The sequence below is a fragment of the Fusarium solani genome, assembly GCF_023522795.1.
Source record: "Fusarium solani strain SB1 chromosome Unknown bctg00000007, whole genome shotgun sequence".
NCBI lineage: Eukaryota > Fungi > Ascomycota > Sordariomycetes > Hypocreales > Nectriaceae > Fusarium > Fusarium solani.
In genome coordinates this window covers 761,460-781,692 of record NW_027072150.1, presented here as the reverse complement: position 1 = coordinate 781,692, position 20,233 = coordinate 761,460, and the positions used below count along the sequence as shown (strand labels likewise).

Sequence of the window (20,233 nt, the reverse complement as noted above, 5' to 3'; positions counted from 1 at the left end):
TTTCAGTCATTACTACCTCTCTTGAATTGCCGCATATTCTGAGTCAACACTAGATTCTCCCGTCGTTCATGCATCCTTTAACTTTCCCCATTGTAGTATGAGTTAAGCACCCTTTGAAAGTATTTACTGTTCTATGAACGCCAAAGCGCCATTGGGCTTGCTGGGGTGACACTTGGAACCTCCCATCAGTCATACCACACGACATTGGCCGGCCCATTTTCGAGACTCAGATGAGCCACCACTGAAGCCTTCTTCTCCTCAATCCTCCAAACTTCAACGAAATTTTCTCCGCTGTCTGTGATTGCAAAGTAATTCTCGCTGAACGGGGCTGGCGAAACGGCATTGGCAGACCCTCCGCTGCCAGTTGTGGGTTGCAAGAATAGCTGTTCCTTGATGCCACCAGACTTTGGATCTAAGCCGAAGGCTGACACATATCCAGGCGTCCCACTCGTACGTGATCGGGTCGCAGCAAGAAGATATTTGGGTGAATCACCGTGAACTGGGATTGAGAGAAGCACCTCGTCAGCCCAATACGAAGAGGAGTTGGTGAATCCTATGGATCCAAAGGTTAGTCATGCATGAAGAACATTTCTTTTGGTACAGGATATTATCACCTGAAGGCAGAAGACTATAAGTCTCATTGTGGAATTCCAGTTTTCCAGTAGTTGTGTCTCGTTCATACGCCGCAATAGCATTTGCCTCTTCGTACACCACGTAAACCCACTTGCCGTTAGGATGTACGGCCAGGTGTCTAGGGTTCGAACCAGAGGCAGCAGCGAGATACTGCACTTCACGAATGACACCCGTCGCCTCGTCGTAGGAATGAACCCAAACCGCATTCCCCATATCATCGGCCGAGTAGAGGAAGTCATTCTTAGGGCTCAGAGCGGTTCCATGAACACCGCTCGAATCAAGATAGCTGGCATTGGCGACAGTTGTCTCAAGGGTACCAGAAGAGTCGGTGGAGATGGCCAATGTCGGGCAGCCGCTTCCGTATGGAGTGCCAAAGACGGTGTACGGAGCCTTTGACAGGGCGGTGACAAAGTTCGCGTTGTTGCCTATGCCGAGGATTAGTTTAGCTATAAGCAACACGATGTCCGAGGCTATAAAGAGCAGCCTTACAGGACGAAGACAAGTTAACGCTGCTTTCGTAGGCCAGGTTTAAGTCTTCCGTGAGCGTGTAGCTTTGGAAAGCACCTGTCGTAGCAACGTACAAGTTTTTTCTACGCGCCTACGGAGATGGCACATTAATTGTCAGCAAGAATATCCGCGTCGATGGAGAAGTCGTGGTGCCGTACATCGAGAGTTATCCACTTAGACCCAGATGCTTCAGATGAAATATTCTTCATCAAGGTCAAGGACGAGGAAAGATCGTCAAATTCGATCCCTGCAATCGTGGAGCCGGAAAAGAAGCCGGAAAAGAGGTGATGGGTCTCGGCGAAAACAACCGAGACGGTGCCCAGAGGGATCAACACCCTTGTAAGGATCATCGTTGGACAAGTGGGGAGCGGATACAAAACAAGTACGAGACCGAAAGCGAGGGCGATGAAGAACATAGAGATTTAGAAAGTCTTGGCAGGCCTAATTTATAGTCGTTCAACAAGAGTGAAGACATAACTGGGCGTGTAGCTGGAGACGCGCGGCAGATTGACTTGCGTCAGCGTCGGGATGTGGGATGGAACTCGGCATCGCTAGTGAGTTGCCATCGTCAACTGCCGCGACGATCAGTTGGTATTTGGTCTATTAGCGATGTTACCGTACGTGTTTTCACGCAAAAACAGGACGTGCGGCAAGCGCTCAATCATTTAACGAAAGATGTTCACAAGTCATTATGCCAGGTCCTTTTACTCGTCAACGATTCGAGGGCTCCGTTGCTGTTTCGTAGGAGGCCCTCCAAGTTTCTAACGCAGTTTTGGAACGGATCTTTCCAAGCTTTAGCCTCGGGCGGCAGAGAGGCTCCAAGCTGGCCGGGAGACTTCTCGGTCGCCACTCCGCTAGACATTAGGTGCACTATCCCAGATCTTACCTACATCCAAAAGACTTCTCAACTGCCTGGTACTTACGGCGCGCTGTAATTGATGCCTGGCCAATCTTACCAGAACGTCTCATCATGGATTCCATCGAGGAACTCTTCGAGAGCTCTCGATTTTGGTGCTCAACAGGGGAGTCTGGCTAAGGCACGAGTTGTGGATGCCCGAGGTAATGGTATGGCTTATCGGCCATATTATTGCGACATGACATCAGTTGGGACCCTTTCCATCGTTTAGCCTCTCGTGGCTGATGCAGTGGAAGATCAGTCATGTTCCGTTACGGGGCTTTACAACATTAGGTTTTAGCAACACAGTGACGTGTTCATAACCGTCCTGTTCGTCACTGCGGCTGATGTACTTTTTGGCGGCAAGGCTGATTGTTCGCAGTAATCTTTTCGGCGGTTTTGTGACAGAGGGGATGAGGGCAGCAGCCCTTTTCCCGTGCAGTGTGGGCTACATAAGTGACCGAACCCTCGAATGCTCTCTGAGGTCCGATATTGCTCGATATGGGAGTCCAGCTTGAAAGAAGTCTCCGTTCCAAGATCCGTACTCCACAGGCTCCCTCTACCCGTCATTACCCATTAACATGGGCAACGTCTGCAATGGCGAGTCTCATCAGTCCCAACCCGAAATTGAGCTGGCACCACGAGTTGCCCAGCCTCAGAGGGGACCTGTCCAGGCGCAGTCAGTCCTGGATATAGACGCTGCCCCAGAAGCCTCGCGACAAGAAAATTCCGGTGCCCCATTGAAGACCAACACCAATCGACATATTCACCATGATCCGACGACGGTATCCTCTGGGCAAGAGCCACGGAAACCATGTCAGCTCTATGCCAAGGGGTATTGCAAAAATGGGGAGACCTGCACTTTCTTGCATGAGAACCCGAAGGAAGCCGACGGAGAAGAGAGATCAAAGGTACTCTTCATATGGCCTATCGATTAGGCTCACAACAGCTAATATATAATTACCATAGGATAGCAAGAAGAGCTACGATTTCATACGAGAGCTTAGGGGAGCATGGGTTGAATTCGGCCCAGGAGCCACTGCCACTCAAATCACCTTGCCCTCTGACTTTTCCGCCATCCGCATCAGCAATCTCCCAACCGGTTGCTCAACTCATCTCATCAAAGATATGCTCTGGCGTGCGGGCCTGAACATATCTAGATGTGACGTACACTTTAATAACACGACAAAAAATACCGCAATGGTCAGAATCTGGAGTCCCTCTTTTCCAAAGGAAGCTTGGGGAAAATTGCGCACTCGCACCCCTGGGCTTGAAGTTTTCCCGATACCCGTCCCGCTGCCAGTAGGATCCAACTTTCGTCGGGTGGACTGCAGACAAGTTCACTTCACATGGTATCGGCCGAGTCGAGAAGTAAATCTCATGTTCGGTACTAGGCAAGCTGCTTGGAGGCTTCATCAGGGGTTTCCTGCAGGGCTCACAGTGCGTGGATGGCAAGTCACAGTTCACCCTCCCGCTCCTGGAGACAACCCAGGGGCTTGGGTAGTTAGGTTAACAGGCTTGCCTGAGAGTGTCAGGGACCAGGATGTCATCCAGATCATTCCAAAGCGATACCGGCCTTTTCAAATCCAAATCCAATATCTGGTCTATACCGATGATAAGGAAACCGAGTCTACCTTTGTTCGGTCGATGCTGGATGAGTATGGGCCCTTGGAGCGATGGGAGGTCTCAGAAATATCCGACGGAGGGCATATAAAAGGTCAGGCTGTTTTTTTCGAGGAGTCTCACGCCCGCAATGCAGCCGCAGCTCTCGATGGGAAGCGGTTGCCATTCTCCAAGTCAAGAAGATTGTTCACCGCGGTGGTCACCATGGTGAGATTCGACGTACTATCCCGGGTGTACAACGCTGTCCAAGGCCAGATCAATGCCTACAAAAGATCTTGGGAGGACCAGAACATTGAATTCGTTGCCTTTCCTCCACGGGGCTCTTATTTAATCCTCCAGCTGAAAGGAAGTGACCGCGAATCGATGGCCAATGCCAAACATGAGCTCGAGCTTATCCTTGCTGGGGAGGTGATGAGACAGGATGGGAAGAATATCTGGCACCCAAGCTTCAATAATGGTGGAGAAGCCTACGAGACGGTTAAGACGATTGAGGAAGAGTTGGGCATCGTCACCATCCGCGATGGATGGCTCTCACAGTTTCGAGTTTTCGGTGCTGGAGGACGCCAAGCACTTGCGGCAGAGGCCTTGGGCCAGGTTATCAAAGACATGGTCTCATCTCATCTCATTCGACTGGATCAGGATAGTGAGCTTCGCTGGGCAGTGGAAGGAGGCTTCAAAGAAATACAGTCGCAACTCGGACAAGGTAAGGCTGTTTTCGATGAGTCATCGAGGTCTATTCTCATCCAAGGATCTAAGAATGACTTTGCTGAGGCCAAGTTCATCATCGCTCGAGGACAAGCTGGACCTTCAAGCGATCAGTTGAAGCGAGAGCAACATTGCCAGATTTGTTTCTGGAAAGCCGAGGAACCAGTCATGACTTCTTGCAATCATGTCTACTGTGGTCAATGCTTCATCGAAATGTGTGAAGCAATAGCGAGGAATGCTAGCGAGTTTTGTATCGTTTGCGAAGGAAACTCTGGGCGATGCAGAAGGGTTCTTGAACTTTCTGAAATCTGCAGTTTCCTCCCATCCAACACCTTCGACAACATCCTCGAAGAATCTTTCACTTCTTTTGTCCAGCGTCATCAACAGCAATTTCGATATTGCCCTACTCCTGACTGTTCTCAGGTTTACCGTGCTGCCTCACAGACAGAGGAAGTTCCCCCAACGTTCACCTGTAACAAGTGTCTAAGCTTCATCTGCACAGCCTGTCACGCTGCACACCCTTCACTCACCTGCACCGAGCACCGGGACCACACTTCTGGCGGCCTCCAAGCCCTGAACAAACTCAAGAAAGAGTTGGGCGTTCAAGATTGCCCGAGATGTGAAACGTCTTTGGAAAAGATTGCGGGTTGCGATCACATCACTTGCCAAGCATGCAGGACTCATATTTGCTGGGTATGCATGGCAACGTTTCGCGACGGGGATGCTTGCTATCAGCACTTGATGGCGGTGCATAAGGGTGGTGAGTATGATTGAAATGACTTTAACGATGATGATTGATGAAGAGAAGACGTGTTTCTAGATTATTGGTTAAGGAGTCCGGCGAATTGCTTCAGCGTGTCATCATGAGTAGGTTTTGGTGTTTTTCGACATTGGGGTTTAATGCTGGCATGTGGCGAAAGCTGTCATATTTTCTATCACTGCTGATGGCTTTTTGAAGCCGTCACCAAGTTCACGAAAAAGGTTGCCATCTCATAAGTTACTGCTTCATATTGACCTAAGATGAGCCAACACGCAGCAGAATCCCAAAAGATGAATCTGATGAAGTTCACCATCGTCAAGGCTCAGGCTTGTAGTCATCCCACTTCCGACCTTTGAACCGAATCAGTATGATTTTCAGCATAGTCTAGAGGAAAACTTACACTCTTCGCAGAAAGTCTTTCTGTTGGGCGATTGAGGATACTCGTCCTGGCCAAAGGTCCTGTTAAGAGTCACAGCTCCAACAACCTCTCCGGTTTCAAGACGGATCCAAGTCTCGAGCTCGCCCTTCTTGATGCGCTCTTGACGCAGAAGCAGCTGTCGAGAGCCACGCTCCCAATCTCCGTTGCCTCCGTATCCTGTATGCTGGCCGTAACAAATCTTCAAGCCTCCAGCAGATGGTTGCACGGGGTAGCCAGGCAAGCTCTTATCGGTCCATGGATAGCACCAGGAGTTTCCATGGTGGTGAGCTACGAAGACACCCATGAGGCCGCGAGTCGATCCTAGAGCATCCATAAAAGAAATGTCTTGACCACCCCAAGTGCAACCATCGCTTCTCGTACCATTTGGGCAGAACTTCTCACCCTGACCCAGCTGAAACATGTCGTTGATTCCAGGGTTGCGGGTCGGGTCAATGCCTACATCCTTCTGTACGGCATAGAAGACGTTGGGCGGGATGTGAACAAAGGCCAGGGAAGGGATGGTCGTCCTGTACTTTTTCTCAATGTTTTTGCGCTCTTTGACGAACCACTTGACAACTTTCTTGTCGACCCAGTTCACACGCTGCACTTGCTTTCCTTGTTCATCCAAGTCGTTGTAGTTGAAGCCACTGCGGCTATCAAAGAACCACAGGATAAGCTCAGGAACACAACGGTGACCATGGCACTTAGAATCGTAAACAGGAAGATAGTAGTTCGTAATACCAACATCCTTGCCTGGAACCATGGAGAGAGTCCGGGACCCTCGGAATTGCTTCTCACGTCGGAAGACATCCTTGACACTTCGCATGTTGTTGTTTTCGTGATTTCCGTATACGGAAGCCCAAGTCATTCCTCGCTCGACAAGAGGCTTCAGGGCTTGATCGAGATACCCGGTGCTGTTGGGCATGAGATTATCGCGAGAGATAATGTCGCCATTAATAACGGCAAGATCTATGCCACGCTCATCTCGGAGAATCTTAGAGACAACCTTTGAAGTGAGGCCATCTTGGGTAGGTCCGTAGGTACTGGGAGCTACACTAGTCAGCAGACGACCAAACAGACATAGATGAGCCTACCCTCTCCGTAGTGAAGATCTTCGAAGATAGAAATCTGAAAGGTTCCATCGCGTCCAAAAGCCAGAGCTTGATTGGCGCGATTGGGGACTCCTGCAGAAACAATAGTCCCGAATGCAACAGCTGTAAGTGCAGACCAATGCATGATCGCTGCAAGGGCTTTTCAGGTCTAATGGCTCAATGAAGGTATAGCCGTCTTAACAAGAAGAGTTATGAACCTTCTGTTATTGTCGTTGTCGATGATGACGGCACTGTTCTTTTCAAAGAAACAGGACATCAGCCACAGTAACAAAGAGAACAGTAACCTGTTTTCTTCTCTGTACGCCGTCGCACATTAAATGTATTTATGAACAACCCCCTCTCACTGCCAAGACAATGGTTGTCCTACTCTCCAAGGAACACCAGGGCCATCCACACGTGGAGAGTCGGCTAATTTGCTAGTCGTCCGACTAAGGAAGGATCGTCACTCAACTCGCTTGAGTCGCGAATAGTAGAGATAAGCAGAGGCACGTGTTGTCCAGGTTCTAGAGTCTTTTTTCAACATCGTCTCTTTAAATGCCTCCTCGGTGTAGAAAACGTCCAGTTCTCCCCAACACCGGTATAGCTTCACGATCCTACTTGTCTTGGCATTCGCTTTAGCAGCACGTTCTTTTAAGGCCAAATTATTCTCAATGATATGACGTATCGCAATTGTTATTAAATAGATAAAATATTCTAGGCCCATCCAGTTGTCATGTAATACATCACCCGTTAATACCCAAGTAACCTCCAAATTTCAGACCAGAACATCCATCCTTGATCCATCAGCCTAGGCAGATAAGCCCCTTGGGCGGCTACGATTGAAAGTTACCCAAACTCCAAGTATAACCCAAATAGCACACAGCGTTTAACAGCCGCATCCGCAAGCCTTGCAGTCGCCCACAGAACATCGTGCGCCCTTCTCCATGTTTCGATAACAGTCATCATCCTCCTTGCACTTTGACCACTCTCCGGTTCCGTGGTTCATCGCCTCCCAGCACCAATCTCCCCTGAGAAGACTGCCACAGTTGATCCAGCAGTATCCCTTCTTGGAGCAGCCCCATCTCTTTCCGTGCTCGCCGGGTGGTGAGCACGCTCTTTCTTCAAGGATGTTGGTCTCTCGCTTGTTGGGGCTGACGATTCTTTCCGGGTGCTCCTTGCACTTTCGGAGCTGAGTGCGGTCGACGTAGTCGGGGAGCTCTACTGTGCTCCAATCCATGACGCCGAGGGCTCCGCATTCGTTCTCGGCACTTGTGGGCATGGAGAAGACGCATGTAGCGTGGTAGGCGAAAAGAGCAAAGGTTGTGAACTTCATTGTGATGAGAGGATGGTGATAGTGGGTTGAAGAGATGCTTTGCGGTTCTGAGTTGATGAGTTCTGAGTTGGCAGATTGATGTTTGGTGAGTTGTGATTGCTGTGTTGATGAGTTGATCTCAAGGAGAGGTTGCTGTGTGTTTTTATACTTCATCAGCTTGTCTGTTTACCTCACAACACGTCATTGAACATTAAACGGCTACATGCCTAAGATTATCACCTCTTTGTCAAAGCCCAAAAATAAAAACCTATTTCCGTCCAATGCTTTGTTGCCAACGATGTTCCACGGGACTCGACGTGTACACTGGCGGAGGCTTTGCCCAACTGCACACGGACATAACAAGTCATGCAAACTGCCTCTGCTTGGTCGGTTGGTCAGTGCATGTGCAGCTTTTCCCCGCCGTCCAGCGTCAACAGCTGAGCGGGTTGGGCCAGCCGGGATCTTGGCCTTGAGCCAACACCGGGAATTCGGTTAAGGCTCAATATGTTTGTTCCTGATGCTGTGGAGCAATTCTGTGAGTAGACTCCATCCCTGTCGCGCATAAATGTTCTGAAACAAAGAGGATGGATAACCCAGTAAAAGTCGGCACGGCAGAAGAAAGCAACACTTATTTTTGTATATAGGTTACATCAACTCACCTGAGGTCCAGCTGTAAAGCGGAGCTGCTTAGGCGCGACTATAGATCAAAGGCTATAGCATATAATTCTTCTCTTCGAGAATGTGAATGCTATGGTGAGCCAATGCCGGTGGGCTGGTTAGCAGAGTCATGCAACTATATGCGGGGCGTCAAGACATGGCTCCCTGGCTAGAGAAGTTGGGCCAGGCGACGTGAAGTAACCGAAAGAAAACAAAGGCAAGAGCATTAAGTAAGGCTTCTGGGAAATAAATACGACAGCCAGCTCATCACTGGTTTCACAAACATGGTGGCATGATCCCTGCGTAGTTTACACGTGTCGATTCTAAATCCGACCACACAGCCACCCGATATTCCGACCAGGGGAACCTGTCGAGGCGCCACTGATGCCGTTTCAGCTGCCATGACAACACGATCCAAAACTTCACTTGGTGAAGTCGACGAGTTATCTTGTAGTTTGCAGCCTGACCAGAGACGTGCATCACTGCATCCTCGGCGGCCGGGAAATAAATTGATTGTTCGTGCTCCCTTACGCGAGCCATAACGCTTGGACCTTCCTCTCCAGTCTAGGGTGGCAGGCTTCAAGATGTGAGGGAGAAGAGGAAACGCTTCACATTGGCTATACTATGTAGTGATGTTGATGACTGCATGTCATGTCTTGGATACGGCCGAGAGATTGGGTATGTCCATAACGAAAGCATCATACGATAAGACGGTCAAGTACAGAGTGCGGGGAGAAACATTTCATTTTGCAGAGCCTCATCCCTACTAGGCTAGGTATAAACACGTAGTACAGAGCTTACGAACGAGTTGCCGTTCGTCCTTCCATTTCCAACACTTCGGACAGACAGCATTAGCTCCCTAGACTACTCATTTCCTCCTCAAGCGCCTCAAAGATGACTTCCTGGTCGATCAAGAACCGCAACAAGAACACTTTTGCATGCGCCCACTCAGTTCACACCAACTATCTCTTATCTAATGGTCGCGACCACTTCCGTGACCATTCTGGCGAATTTCACCGCGAAGACATTGGGCGGCGGGGTTATCATCGGTAAAGAGGGCCCGGAGAAACCATCTCACAACACAACCCGATGGCGCTGTCCACGATGCCTCATCCGTGTCTAGGTTTCGCGGGACGATGCCGAGTACCCTCAATGCAGCCAGTGTTCTGGAAGAGGAGCTTTGTGGTCATTTTTACTGAGCTGGCAGTGATATTGCCAGCCTGGGACATGTGCAATGGTCTCGCAAGGTGTGGTTAGGGCTATGTAATGGAAGTGAAGGAGGAAAGAAAGCTGTCTCTGTAAGAGGGCGAGGATAGAAGGGATGCCTATAATTAGTAGCCATGGCCGTACAGAGAATAAATGGTTACTGTTTGTACCGAGCTTATGCGCAAATTATTATTCTCGACTAACTATGCCGCGATAACCATCGTGTCTGCCTTTCACTGGCCAAGGAACTTGTGCTGAAGCCTGAGCTCCTCTGGAGAAAAAGAAGAATGAGCTTTTAGGGCGCAAATGTGTTGCATGCGCTCAGGTCCCACAAACGGATCAGGAGTTTCCTTATCGATGAATGGGTAGTTTGTCCTGAATATCTGCCACTGCAGCAAGTCCCAATTTGTGGTAGAACTGCCTGTCTCTGATTCACCCAGCATCGAAACACGATGTCAGCCTAGTGCCAGACTCAGTTTCTTCATGTTCAAGACGTACGGGATATACCTTGACTGGTATACGTACGTTCTTTTGGGTTGGCAACCCCCAAAGGCCGACTTGGCGAAGTACCCGGAGCTGTAGACTTGGGCGTACCTCCGCCGAAAAGCCCACCTGAGCCGAAGGGCAAAGGAGATGAAGTTGCAGATATAGACGTCGAATTGACACCTGCACTAAAGAGCCCACCCGAGGAGAAACCAGAAAAAACTGGAACTGCGGGTTGGGTCGACGAGCTAGCACTTCCACCGAAAAGTCCACCACCTGAAGCACTTGGCTTGGTGGCCGGGCTAGCGGAAGTTGAGCCGGTGCTTTGGCTGAAAAGCGAAGAGGTCACAGGTTTGGAAGCCGATCCATTTGTAGTTGCGCTAGTACTCTGGCTGAAAATCGAAGAGACTGGATTCCCAAGCTTTTGAGCTTGCGCAGCAGCCGCGGTGGCTAGAATATTATTGGACTTGGCAGCGGGAGCGGGCTCATTCGTGTGGTTTGTGTCTGTCGCCAATGCCGCACCTATCTCCTTCTTTAGAGCATCCAGGCCTGTGTTATAGACCAAAGTGCTGATGGGTGCCGGTTCAATAGCCGCCACGGGTTTGATCGCTGGTTCTATCATTAGTTAGACAACACATGAGTAGCAAATTTCATACACTTACTTGCTGCAGGAGCCTTTCCCTGAGCCGATGCTGAGAGCTTCACCTTAGGTGTAGGACGTACTGTTCATCTCATTAGTCTAGGTTCTCATGAGACGGATGAAATCTGCTCACCCGTGGATGGCCTGGGTCTATAGCGTCGACACATCGCAAGACCTTGGCTCAAGATCTTGACCTCTTCCCGGAGTGTTTCCCTCTGGGAAACGGTATTTTCTGACTCATCGGCCAACTCAGATAGCCTTTCATCACTCATGCAGTTGACCTCTGTTGGAGTGAGAATATTGGGGATATCACACACGAGGCAGCTCTCGATGGCCAGGTTGATGACATTGTCGGTAAAGGTACGTCGAGACATCTATACGGGTCAGCAAAAACAAGAGAGCAACAGTCATGAAGAGCATACCTCGTAGTAAGCCTGCATCATGTCAATGACCTTTTCTGTGCCAAATTCACCTTGTTCGGCCTCTTGTTCCATGGCCCGAGTAATCATCCATGGCTTCAACTCTAACTGGGCATCCTTGTTGAACAACTCAGGATGTTGGTCCTGCAATGCACTGCAAAGCTGACTTGCAAAGCGGCTCATGGCTCTTTGGGACAGGGAGCTATAGAAATCTACGTCCGGAGGAAGGGCATAGCCTTCCACGTAGGGTCGAAGGAGTTCTTCAAGCTTTTCATGGAGTAGCTTCTCCTTCTCTTCAAAGAAAGGATCGACACAAGTCGCCAGGATAGCCTCTGTCGTTCGGTTGATGCCTGGTGGCCCGGCGACATGGCTGAATAGGTCGTCGACAAAAGCCTTGGCAATGTCGATGACCTGTCTGATGTGGCACTCGGCAATCTCCTTCCAGGGGGCTGCTTGTTTCTTGAAGAGCTGAATTGCAAGATCCGTGTTGGATGATCCTGGAAGTTCTCGGCCCTGATTTGCTGCGGCATGCTTCTCAAGCTGTGCGTTCAGTTCTGTCGTGGTGATCGTCTCTGGGTCTGGAAAGTCATATTGCCCCAAAAAGGCCTCGAGGTAGTCAGGGTACTCGACTTCCTGTTGAACCTCCAGGCTGTCCGCGACGATCAGCTATTTGGAGCCCTTGGTCTTGAGAATGTAATCAAAGGCACGGTTGAAGCTTCGGAGCTGGGCACGAAGTTTCCGGTCTTCGGCCTCCAAATCTCCAAAGAACCGATGCTCGTTGTAGCGGCCGTGAATGCCATCTCTCGCCAGTCGTTGGAACTCGCCGGCGATCGAGACCAAGAATAGCCTCTTCTCGGCGTCATCGGCCCTCGGCTTGCCAAGCCTGTCAAGCTGTTCCTGTCGTTCTCTGAGACTGTTCTCAATATCCTCGACGACGCTTGGGAGGCTGTTGCGAATGTGGTCATACAAGACCCTACTCAGTTTCTTTCGTAGGCTTGCAATGCCGCGGTCGTTCTCAGGAATCGTTGCCCAGGCACCAGACTTGAAGAACTCCTCCTCGACCTCATCCCGGGCCTCCAAACTGACCTCCTTTTCCGATCTGTTGCGAAGGACGTGCCAGCCAAGTTGAAGTTTGTTTGCGCTCTCCTGGTTCCTGGCAACCCTGATATACGTCTTCTCATCGTCGAGCCCAGGGTGAGTGAGGTCAGGCTTGGTAATAACGCCAATGGTGCGCTGTCGCTTTGGGTCCATCTCTTTGACTCTGCGGAGGGCCACGTGACTAGCGAGCTGAGAGTTTGCCGAGACCACCACTAGAATGATGCTGTTCTTCTGTTTCATGTAGGATTCAACAAGCTGATCAACGGTCTCCTTCCCAGCAAGAGATTGTGTCTCGGTTTCTGCGTGGAAGAGGCCTGGAAGATCGACCAACGTCAAGGGATACATGCCAGGTCCTTGGATTTCAAGGCGTAGGACATCCTTGGAGAAGTCCCTCCCAGCCCGAGTAAAACCCATGCATTCCTGGGCTTCTTTGATGATATCTGGAAGATCATCCTCGCGGAACCCAGTTCTCTGGAAGGCTTGAGGCTTCTTTGTTTCGTCGGCAAACCTCACGCTGACGTCGACACGGGTCTCGGGTGCTTGACGGAGGACCAGTTCTGTCGCAAAGCGAGTACAGAGACCGCCTTGAACAGGAAAGCGGACATGGGAGATGGCCTCTAGTACCGACGACTTGCCTGCCGACTGCTCTCCGACGACGATGATTTGAGGAAGATTGACGATTTTGCCGACACCACACGCACTCAAGCTGTCGCTGATATCGTGCAGGTCCTTGGCTTCAGCCGTGTTGAGTTGCTTGAGGATATCCGAGTCTACCGAGACGTCCATCTTGGGTGGTTGGTATTGAAGAGAGGTGAAGGAGAAGTGGAGAGATTGGGTCTGGGTGGGAAACAAACTCCTTTGACTGCTGGGAGCGCGTAACTGGAGTGTTGGTTCGACACGCAACTCACTGAAGTGGAGCAGCCATGGGCTGTGCAAGTGAAACTCATTTCCCATGCAGGGGGGAGGCTTTGGCGCTGTGCCTGTTGAGGAACCAACCAACCAACCAATCTCGTACCTTTGTCACGGTGATCAAACCGACTCCCCTTGCGCCCCCAGACGGGTTGGAACAACCCAGAGGGAACAAGATCAGCGGATCAATAACCCGCATGAGGGGAGAGGTTACGGTTGTGCACGTGTACCTTAGATAACTATCAGAGGTGAGAGTTATAGAGCGTTGGGTACTATGTAGATGATGCTATGGAGCATAAATATGCTCTGGGCACCTTGGACAAATTAATCCATGCACTTTGTAGCTGTCCGATGGTGGCTAAGCGTGCGCTTTATGCAGAATGAACACAGTCATTCAGCCAATCCAGCCATACGAACACCTTACAGAGCTCCGAGGCAGAAGTCGCGGTGGTGCTTAATAACATAGTTAAGCTTAGTAATTTTCTAGAGCTAGATGGGGGAGGGCACTATGAACGCCATTTTTGACTTATCCACTCACACGCTCTTGGTCCTCCTTTTCATGTTTTTTGGAACCGATTTGTCCGATGCCTCGCTCAAAGACTTCCCGCGCTACTAGAGGGCGACGGAGAACCGGTGATAAAACAACCATACAATTGTCTCTACTAGATACTGACTGATAGATATAGGCTGGTGCGTCCAGGGTTTACCTGAACCATCTCCGACGTGCTAATCTTTCAGTCTAAACTGCCGCAATCGCCGCATTAAATGTGATGAAAAGAAGCCATGCAGCTACTGCACTCGACGAGGACTTGAGTGCATCCAGCCAGAGTTCATTGTCCGTCATGGATGGTCAGAATCCGCGGCGGCGACTACAGCTACAAACAGTGAGCCGGCCACGTCATACGAGACGTTTCGACAAATTTATTCAGCCGAACACGCTGGAACGGCCTTGCCCTCAACTGAGGTTACTGTGAGTAGTGAGGTTTTGACCAACGATACGGCCAAGCTATTGCGAATCTATCAACAGGGCATTGGGACTTGGATGGATATTCTGGATCACTCGCTCACTTTCCAGCGTCAAGTTCTACCGTCTGCACTTTCGTCACCTCTTTTGTTCCACTCGATATGTGCCCTGTCAGCCAAGCAGATGAGTCTCACTCAAGACAATGGTCTTTGGGAGCCCATCTCCTCACACCACTATGGGGAGAGTCTCAGATTGCTCATTCATGACGTCACTGTTGAAGGAACAAAGAGAGCCACCATGCTCTCGGCCACTATCCTTCTATGCAGCTATGAGCTACTCGCTTTTCCTGGCGCGGATTATCAGCGTCATCTGTTTGGTGGCCGAACCCTGATCGAGGCAGATTTCGACGTCGTGTCGGCAACCAACCTGGGCCGCGCCAGTTTTTGGATCTACGCGCGGCAGGATGTTTCTCTGGCGCTGGTTAATGAACGGCCAACCCTCATTCCACCAAAAGAATGGCCGGCTGTTCCATTCTCAAACGAGAGACAGGAAGACGCTCTCGGGAAGCGCATTCTCTGGTTGCTTGCCAGGGTAATCGAGATTAGATTTGCTATACCAAGCCACTTCGATGGCGTCACACTGGAGGATCATCTCGATGCTATAGTATCAGAAATTGTCCATTGGTCAGAGAGCGTTCCTTCCCACGCTCGTGGAGTAGACATCCAAGGTGATCTAGCCGACGGCCTCAAACAGACATGGTTCTGCGTCCCTTCAGCAGGTCAGAGATGACACCCCGACGTAGGAATTCAGGTACTAACAAACACTTCCAGCGGCTGGTTGTCTATACTATCACTTGGCAAAGATTTTGTGCTTCGAGTTTTGGCTACAACGCCCTGCTGGGCCAGTTCTAAACGATACATTATCTGCCTGCCTCCGCAACCACGCTTTGGAAATTGCTTCGATCTGCCTCTCACCAGGCATATCTGATGGCGCCTTGGTTGTGGCGGTGAACCCGCTCTTCTATTGTTGGTTTGTTCCTTATTCCAAGGTACGATCCCTTGACGTTAACTACGAGCAGCGGCAAAACACATCGGGTCTCTCTCACTCGAGGCCAGGATTTGGGCGCTTCTCGAGGACATCGAACGCCGCCTGGGGTTTCATACACGGAACAGGGTATCTCAACTACAGAGTGAATGGGCGTCGAGACGGGGAAGTACTTAGACTGAGTGGCATGATAGCGTACCCCTCGCTCTCGCCGTCCATTTCCTTAATCATCCAAGTCTTGCCTCTTTGAAATACTCAAGGGCATGGGTCCTGGCCAAAGGTTGAATGCCTCCTCATGGTCCAACTCCCAGTCATCATGGAGCAGTGCAAAATCGTAGCGCCGAACAAGTGAGGCAATAAGTATCATCTGCTCCATATATGTGATGTTGCGACCAATGCAGCCTCGAGCGCCGGCACTGAACGGGATAAAAGATGTCATTGCGTCCTTGTTCATCTCCTCCAGCCATCGCTCGGGATAGTAACGCTCTGGATCAGGGAACAATTCGGGGTTGCGATGAGCTGTGTATGCCGGGACCCCGACGGTGGTGCCCTCGTCGATCCATTGACCGTCGATGGTTAGGCCACCTAGGATAGTCTTGCGATTCAGACCGAATGAGACTGGGGGCAGGAGACGCAACGACTCGTCAAGACACGCGCGTAGATATGGTAAGTTCTTGACTTGGCCGTATGAGGCAACCGGGCTATCAACGTCCAGTGTCTCTTTCAACTCGTCTCGCAACCGCTGGAGCGCTTTAGGATGGCGAAGGAGATTATACATGACATGAGTCAAGGCGATCGCTGTCGTATCGGAGCCGGCATCAACTAAATACAGCCTGTTAGTAAACCGCATAAAAGATTGATACGGAGTATCAGCAACTCACGTAGCACACCAACTTCAGCTTCGATCTCGCCGATATCGAGGCCGCGAAGTTCTCCATTCTTATCCGCAATGAGACAGTGGACGATGTCGTCCAAGGTCTCGCCAGTTCGGTGACGCTCGACACGCACCCTCGTGAGATGATGAACCATGTCATCAAAATGGCTCCCCTTTAGCCATTGGGAGCGAAACCATCCGGGAAGAAGAGTCAGAACAGTTCGTAGGAAGCGGAACCAGGAGGTAGCCCAGACTAGCGTAGAGGTTGCACGTTTGCTCGCGTGGAGGCATTCGATGTATTTGATTCGCTTCTCATTGCCATCAGCGGTCGTGATTGTGACTTGATCGTCCCCGCGATCAAGGCATCCAAGCTTGTGACTCAAGGCAATATCCGCGATGGCCTCGACGGTGAACAGATTGGCCCACTTGCGGAAGTCTAGGGTCCCAGTCTTGGTGTTCGTTGCCGATGCAGCTTCATCACAGATGCGATCAAACTGACGGATCAGCCTTCTGACCTTATCTACAACCTTGTGTTCCCATGTCTCTAGATTGCGAGTGGCGAGCGCATGAGACATGTAGCGGCGCTTGCGAGCATGCGCCTCCTTGTTGATCACGTCGAGAAGACTAGCGTGGGGGCCTGCAGGGGCAGCGTACATGTCGCCTTTGATGCAGTTGGTAGAGTGGCCATAGATAGATCGGATGGCTTCAGGAGAAGAGAATGATAGGGAATTGGGGCCGATGCGGACAATATTGTGCTTTTTGTGTGCCTCATGGATATACCTGGAACGAAAACCGCGGCAGCGCTCTATGATATAGCCAAGATTGGTGATACCAGAGAGCATTGTGGGATGGGAAACGACGCAGGTTCTTAGGGTCCCAGAGGTATCGAGCCAAAGGCTGGACGATGAAAAGAAGAACAAGGACGGTAGACAAGATGATGAATGACCCCATGATGGTGGTTTGTGTCGAGGTTCTGGCTCAACTTGGGTCGAACTACGGCCGCCTTTTATAACTTGCTGTCGGCAATCAAAACACCACCGAGAGGTGGTTCGGTAGATGTGAGGAAGCCATTTAGATCACACTAAATTGCTCGATCTAGTATGTTATCCGCAGGCTCAAACCATCTATGGATTACTAGGTGCAGATGTTCCTCCTCTCCTTCTTCTCATTGTTGCTTTACCCTATTGACTACATCGCGGTAGTTGAGGAGCTCAGGAAAGCTTGCCTAATTCGGTATGTCAAGCGCAGTTCACGCCAAACATTCCAAAATCAGCTTAGCCCAAGACAAGACAGGAACATTAATTGGTCACGCCCTCAGATACGACCGCCACTTCACTTCACTAATGTAGGCCAAGATGTAATCTGGAAGGAAATCAGATACTTGTTCGTGTCACAAAGTGACTATGGAGGATGCATGAGCTTCCACTCTGGGTGTTCCCTTCGAATGTGCACACCAATGACACCTTCATCTCGTTACTCCTGTTAAAGTCCATACTCAACTATAACCACTGGTCTACCACATCCTTTTTAAACAGTCTTCTTTGACGCTCGGCCTCTCCTAGAAGTAGCCCCTCTTAGAATTATATTTCTCATCATCATTGCCCTGACACCTTCTCTTTGCGCTGGACCTCCCAATCGTACTGCCACACCATGCCCCCATCAACAACTAGATCATAGTGGAGAAGAAGCCGATCCTTGTTGCTCGTGTCAAATGAGACAACCCCAAATTTTGACGTGCCCCACGGGTGGGAGTGAATGGAGATGTCAGTGTCCTCGATTTCCTCGTGGAATCGATCAAAGGGCTCATAGAACTGGTTCAATGGTGAGGTTGAGAACTCAATCACTGGCATCTCGCCCTCATTCTTTGGTGGGAACTTTGTCGTGGCATGTTCGTGGCGATCCTGAAAACGTGGTTAGAATATGTACAACGGGATGGGGTCTTTCCAAAAGTCTCCCATTAGAAGGTGAAGGGCTGATCACTCACGCCACTCAAGATAATAGCTCCGCCATTCCACTTCATAGCGTCGAGAATTTTTTCTCGCTCCCAGAGATATCCAGACCAGCTATCTGTTGAATCTGGGCCTCGCCAGTTTCTAGTGAACGGCACACTACTCACGACTACCTTGTAACCGGTCTCAGACTCCAGCCACTGCATAAGAGCCGTCCGCTGCTGTTCACCTAGCATGGTTTTCTCTGGCCCATCAGCCATGGCGTTGTCTGATCGATATCGCCTTGTATCCAAGACGAAAAACGACACACCTCCGCGCCGAAACACGTAGTAGGTCTTTCCGGCACCAAATTCGGACGATGGGTTCGCATGTCCTTGGTAGCTCCAAAAAGGCTGCATGGCAGTTCCATAGAGGCCAGTCTCGTTGGCAGCCCAGTCGTTGATGATCTCGTGGTCATCATACACATGAAGCCATGGGATAGCTCGCAATTGGGAAGACCAAGATGGAGAAGCATAAGCCTGTCTGTAGGCTGTGTAATAGGCCTTGGCATCCCAGCCCAACGGTATTGGAAGGTCGATGTAGATGAAGTCTCCGAGGAAAAGCATCATCTCGACAGCATTGGTGGAGACATAACTTCCGAGGTGCTCCAGTCCCTTGATGCGTAAGCCATGGTCGATGGGGCTATACGGATAAAAAGGCTTGATGCAACTCGATGAGATGAGACTCCAGCGCTTCAAGTCTTGGGGCAAGACCGAGGTGCGAAATGATCCGGTATGGCTGGCATTGGTTGAATACGTGTATGACGTGTTGGGCGCCAGTCCATCAATCAGAAAAGTTCCTGTGTAGTCGGATTCGCGGCTTATCAAGATTGGATCAACTTGTGCGCCCGAAGCGCCCAAGTTGGAAGTAACGGTTATCTCGACATAGTCGGAGTTGGGCGCCCGAATCACTACTCGGGCTGTTAAAGAATCAACGAAGCCAACCCGCGAGAATGAAAGGTCATTGCTCTGATGAAGCATGTGGCCTCGGAAGAGAAAGTCAAGAACCGCCGCCAGGCTGCATAGGTTGACCAGGAAGCCCACAGCCGTAGAGAATGGCCTTGCATCATCAAAGAATGCCAGTAGGAGAGCAAGGCCTCGATTCCTCTTCAGTCTCAGACCGGTACGTCTTGCAAAGAAAAATTGGGTGATGAAAGCGAAGAGAAAAATGGCAAAGCTCCAGTAGATTCGATCGAGGTATCGTCTACCCAGTGGGTGCTTGAAATAGACGGTCAGTATGATGCTACCAGAGGGAGCCCATGCAACTTACAAATCGGACAAAAAGAATCGACGTGTAGCGCAGAGTGAGGGACGAAACCGCAATGAGTGCGTCAAGGACGCTCACAACTGCTGTCTTCTCGTTCATGATTGTCTTTAGAGCTTGTCAACTTTGCTCAGGTCTCGAGTGTAGAAATGTCTCCCTTCCGAGAAAAATTGCCCTTCTCTTTACCTGTCCATTCTAGCGGCCGAAGCCACAAATTTCTCACACGTGGAGTTCAGGGATGTTTGTTGGCCGATGCTAGTAGGGTTGTTGTAGCGCAGTGGACCCTAAATCCATCGCTCTCTTCCATGGTGCTTCTCGTTTAGCCGAACGTTTCTCCTGTCTTATAGATAAGCCCACGTGGGATCCAACGCCCGCAATACACCGGGCTCTGCAGCCGGGCCAAGAGCGTGAACCGGCGCCGAGGAGATGTTGATACGCCGTTGGGGCTAATGTCAACCGGCATGGAAATGCCGTTGCTCCACAGTCACCGGCGCCACGTGCGTCGCGATAGTCCCCGAGTCGCTCGGCCGTGTTGATGTTCGGCTGCTTGGTGGACATTCAAAAGGTGACATTGAGAAAAAAACGCCAGGCTCGACAATCCTTCAGCAAGGGCAGGGTTGTATAGTGACCTTGTAGCTTATCACGGACAAACTTTGGTTACGTTCCAAGCTGTCGGAATCGTTCGTCCGAGTCATATGTCTTGTGCGATGGGGAATCTATAAATGACAGTCGAGATGCTCTTTG

The 20,233-nt window shown here is 50.5% G+C and overlaps 8 protein-coding genes across 8 annotated transcripts; 2 read left to right on the top strand and 6 right to left on the bottom strand.

Annotated features, from left to right (window-relative positions):
- Positions 1 to 185: 185 nt before the first annotated feature.
- MRS44_011079 (uncharacterized protein) lies at positions 186 to 1,490 on the bottom strand (the record flags this gene model as incomplete). The annotated part of the gene is made up of 4 exons (XM_065619593.1): positions 186 to 553; positions 615 to 1,058; positions 1,123 to 1,231; positions 1,299 to 1,490. The coding sequence occupies 4 exons, from the start codon at positions 1,488 to 1,490 to the stop codon at positions 186 to 188; spliced, it is 1,113 nt and encodes a 370-aa protein (XP_065475665.1).
- A 1,126-nt stretch (positions 1,491 to 2,616) lies between these two features.
- On the top strand, positions 2,617 to 5,137 carry MRS44_011078 (uncharacterized protein; the record flags this gene model as incomplete). The annotated part of the gene is made up of 2 exons (XM_065619592.1): positions 2,617 to 2,946; positions 3,005 to 5,137. 2 exons carry the CDS (start codon positions 2,617 to 2,619, stop codon positions 5,135 to 5,137), a joined length of 2,463 nt encoding a protein of 820 aa, XP_065475664.1.
- A 301-nt stretch (positions 5,138 to 5,438) lies between these two features.
- On the bottom strand, positions 5,439 to 6,777 carry MRS44_011077 (uncharacterized protein; the record flags this gene model as incomplete). The annotated part of the gene is made up of 3 exons (XM_046279418.2): positions 5,439 to 5,473; positions 5,524 to 6,591; positions 6,636 to 6,777. The coding sequence occupies 3 exons, from the start codon at positions 6,775 to 6,777 to the stop codon at positions 5,439 to 5,441; spliced, it is 1,245 nt and encodes a 414-aa protein (XP_046135222.1).
- A 741-nt stretch (positions 6,778 to 7,518) lies between these two features.
- On the bottom strand, positions 7,519 to 7,965 carry MRS44_011076 (uncharacterized protein; the record flags this gene model as incomplete). Its single annotated transcript, XM_046272662.2, has 1 exon — positions 7,519 to 7,965. The coding sequence occupies one exon, from the start codon at positions 7,963 to 7,965 to the stop codon at positions 7,519 to 7,521; it is 447 nt and encodes a 148-aa protein (XP_046135223.1).
- Positions 7,966 to 10,040: 2,075 nt separating this feature from the next.
- On the bottom strand, positions 10,041 to 13,233 carry MRS44_011075 (uncharacterized protein; the record flags this gene model as incomplete). The annotated part of the gene is made up of 6 exons (XM_065619591.1): positions 10,041 to 10,228; positions 10,333 to 10,899; positions 10,953 to 11,012; positions 11,064 to 11,304; positions 11,353 to 11,921; positions 12,057 to 13,233. The coding sequence occupies 6 exons, from the start codon at positions 13,231 to 13,233 to the stop codon at positions 10,041 to 10,043; spliced, it is 2,802 nt and encodes a 933-aa protein (XP_065475663.1).
- A 707-nt stretch (positions 13,234 to 13,940) lies between these two features.
- Positions 13,941 to 15,109, top strand: MRS44_011074 (uncharacterized protein; the record flags this gene model as incomplete). The annotated part of the gene is made up of 3 exons (XM_065619590.1): positions 13,941 to 13,989; positions 14,037 to 14,046; positions 14,095 to 15,109. 3 exons carry the CDS (start codon positions 13,941 to 13,943, stop codon positions 15,107 to 15,109), a joined length of 1,074 nt encoding a protein of 357 aa, XP_065475662.1.
- A 478-nt stretch (positions 15,110 to 15,587) lies between these two features.
- MRS44_011073 (uncharacterized protein) lies at positions 15,588 to 17,189 on the bottom strand (the record flags this gene model as incomplete). Its single annotated transcript, XM_065619589.1, has 3 exons — positions 15,588 to 16,186; positions 16,246 to 17,018; positions 17,071 to 17,189. The coding sequence occupies 3 exons, from the start codon at positions 17,187 to 17,189 to the stop codon at positions 15,588 to 15,590; spliced, it is 1,491 nt and encodes a 496-aa protein (XP_065475661.1).
- A 644-nt stretch (positions 17,190 to 17,833) lies between these two features.
- Positions 17,834 to 19,591, bottom strand: MRS44_011072 (uncharacterized protein; the record flags this gene model as incomplete). Its single annotated transcript, XM_065619588.1, has 3 exons — positions 17,834 to 18,139; positions 18,223 to 19,443; positions 19,496 to 19,591. 3 exons carry the CDS (start codon positions 19,589 to 19,591, stop codon positions 17,834 to 17,836), a joined length of 1,623 nt encoding a protein of 540 aa, XP_065475660.1.
- Between the last annotated feature and the right edge of the window lie 642 nt (positions 19,592 to 20,233).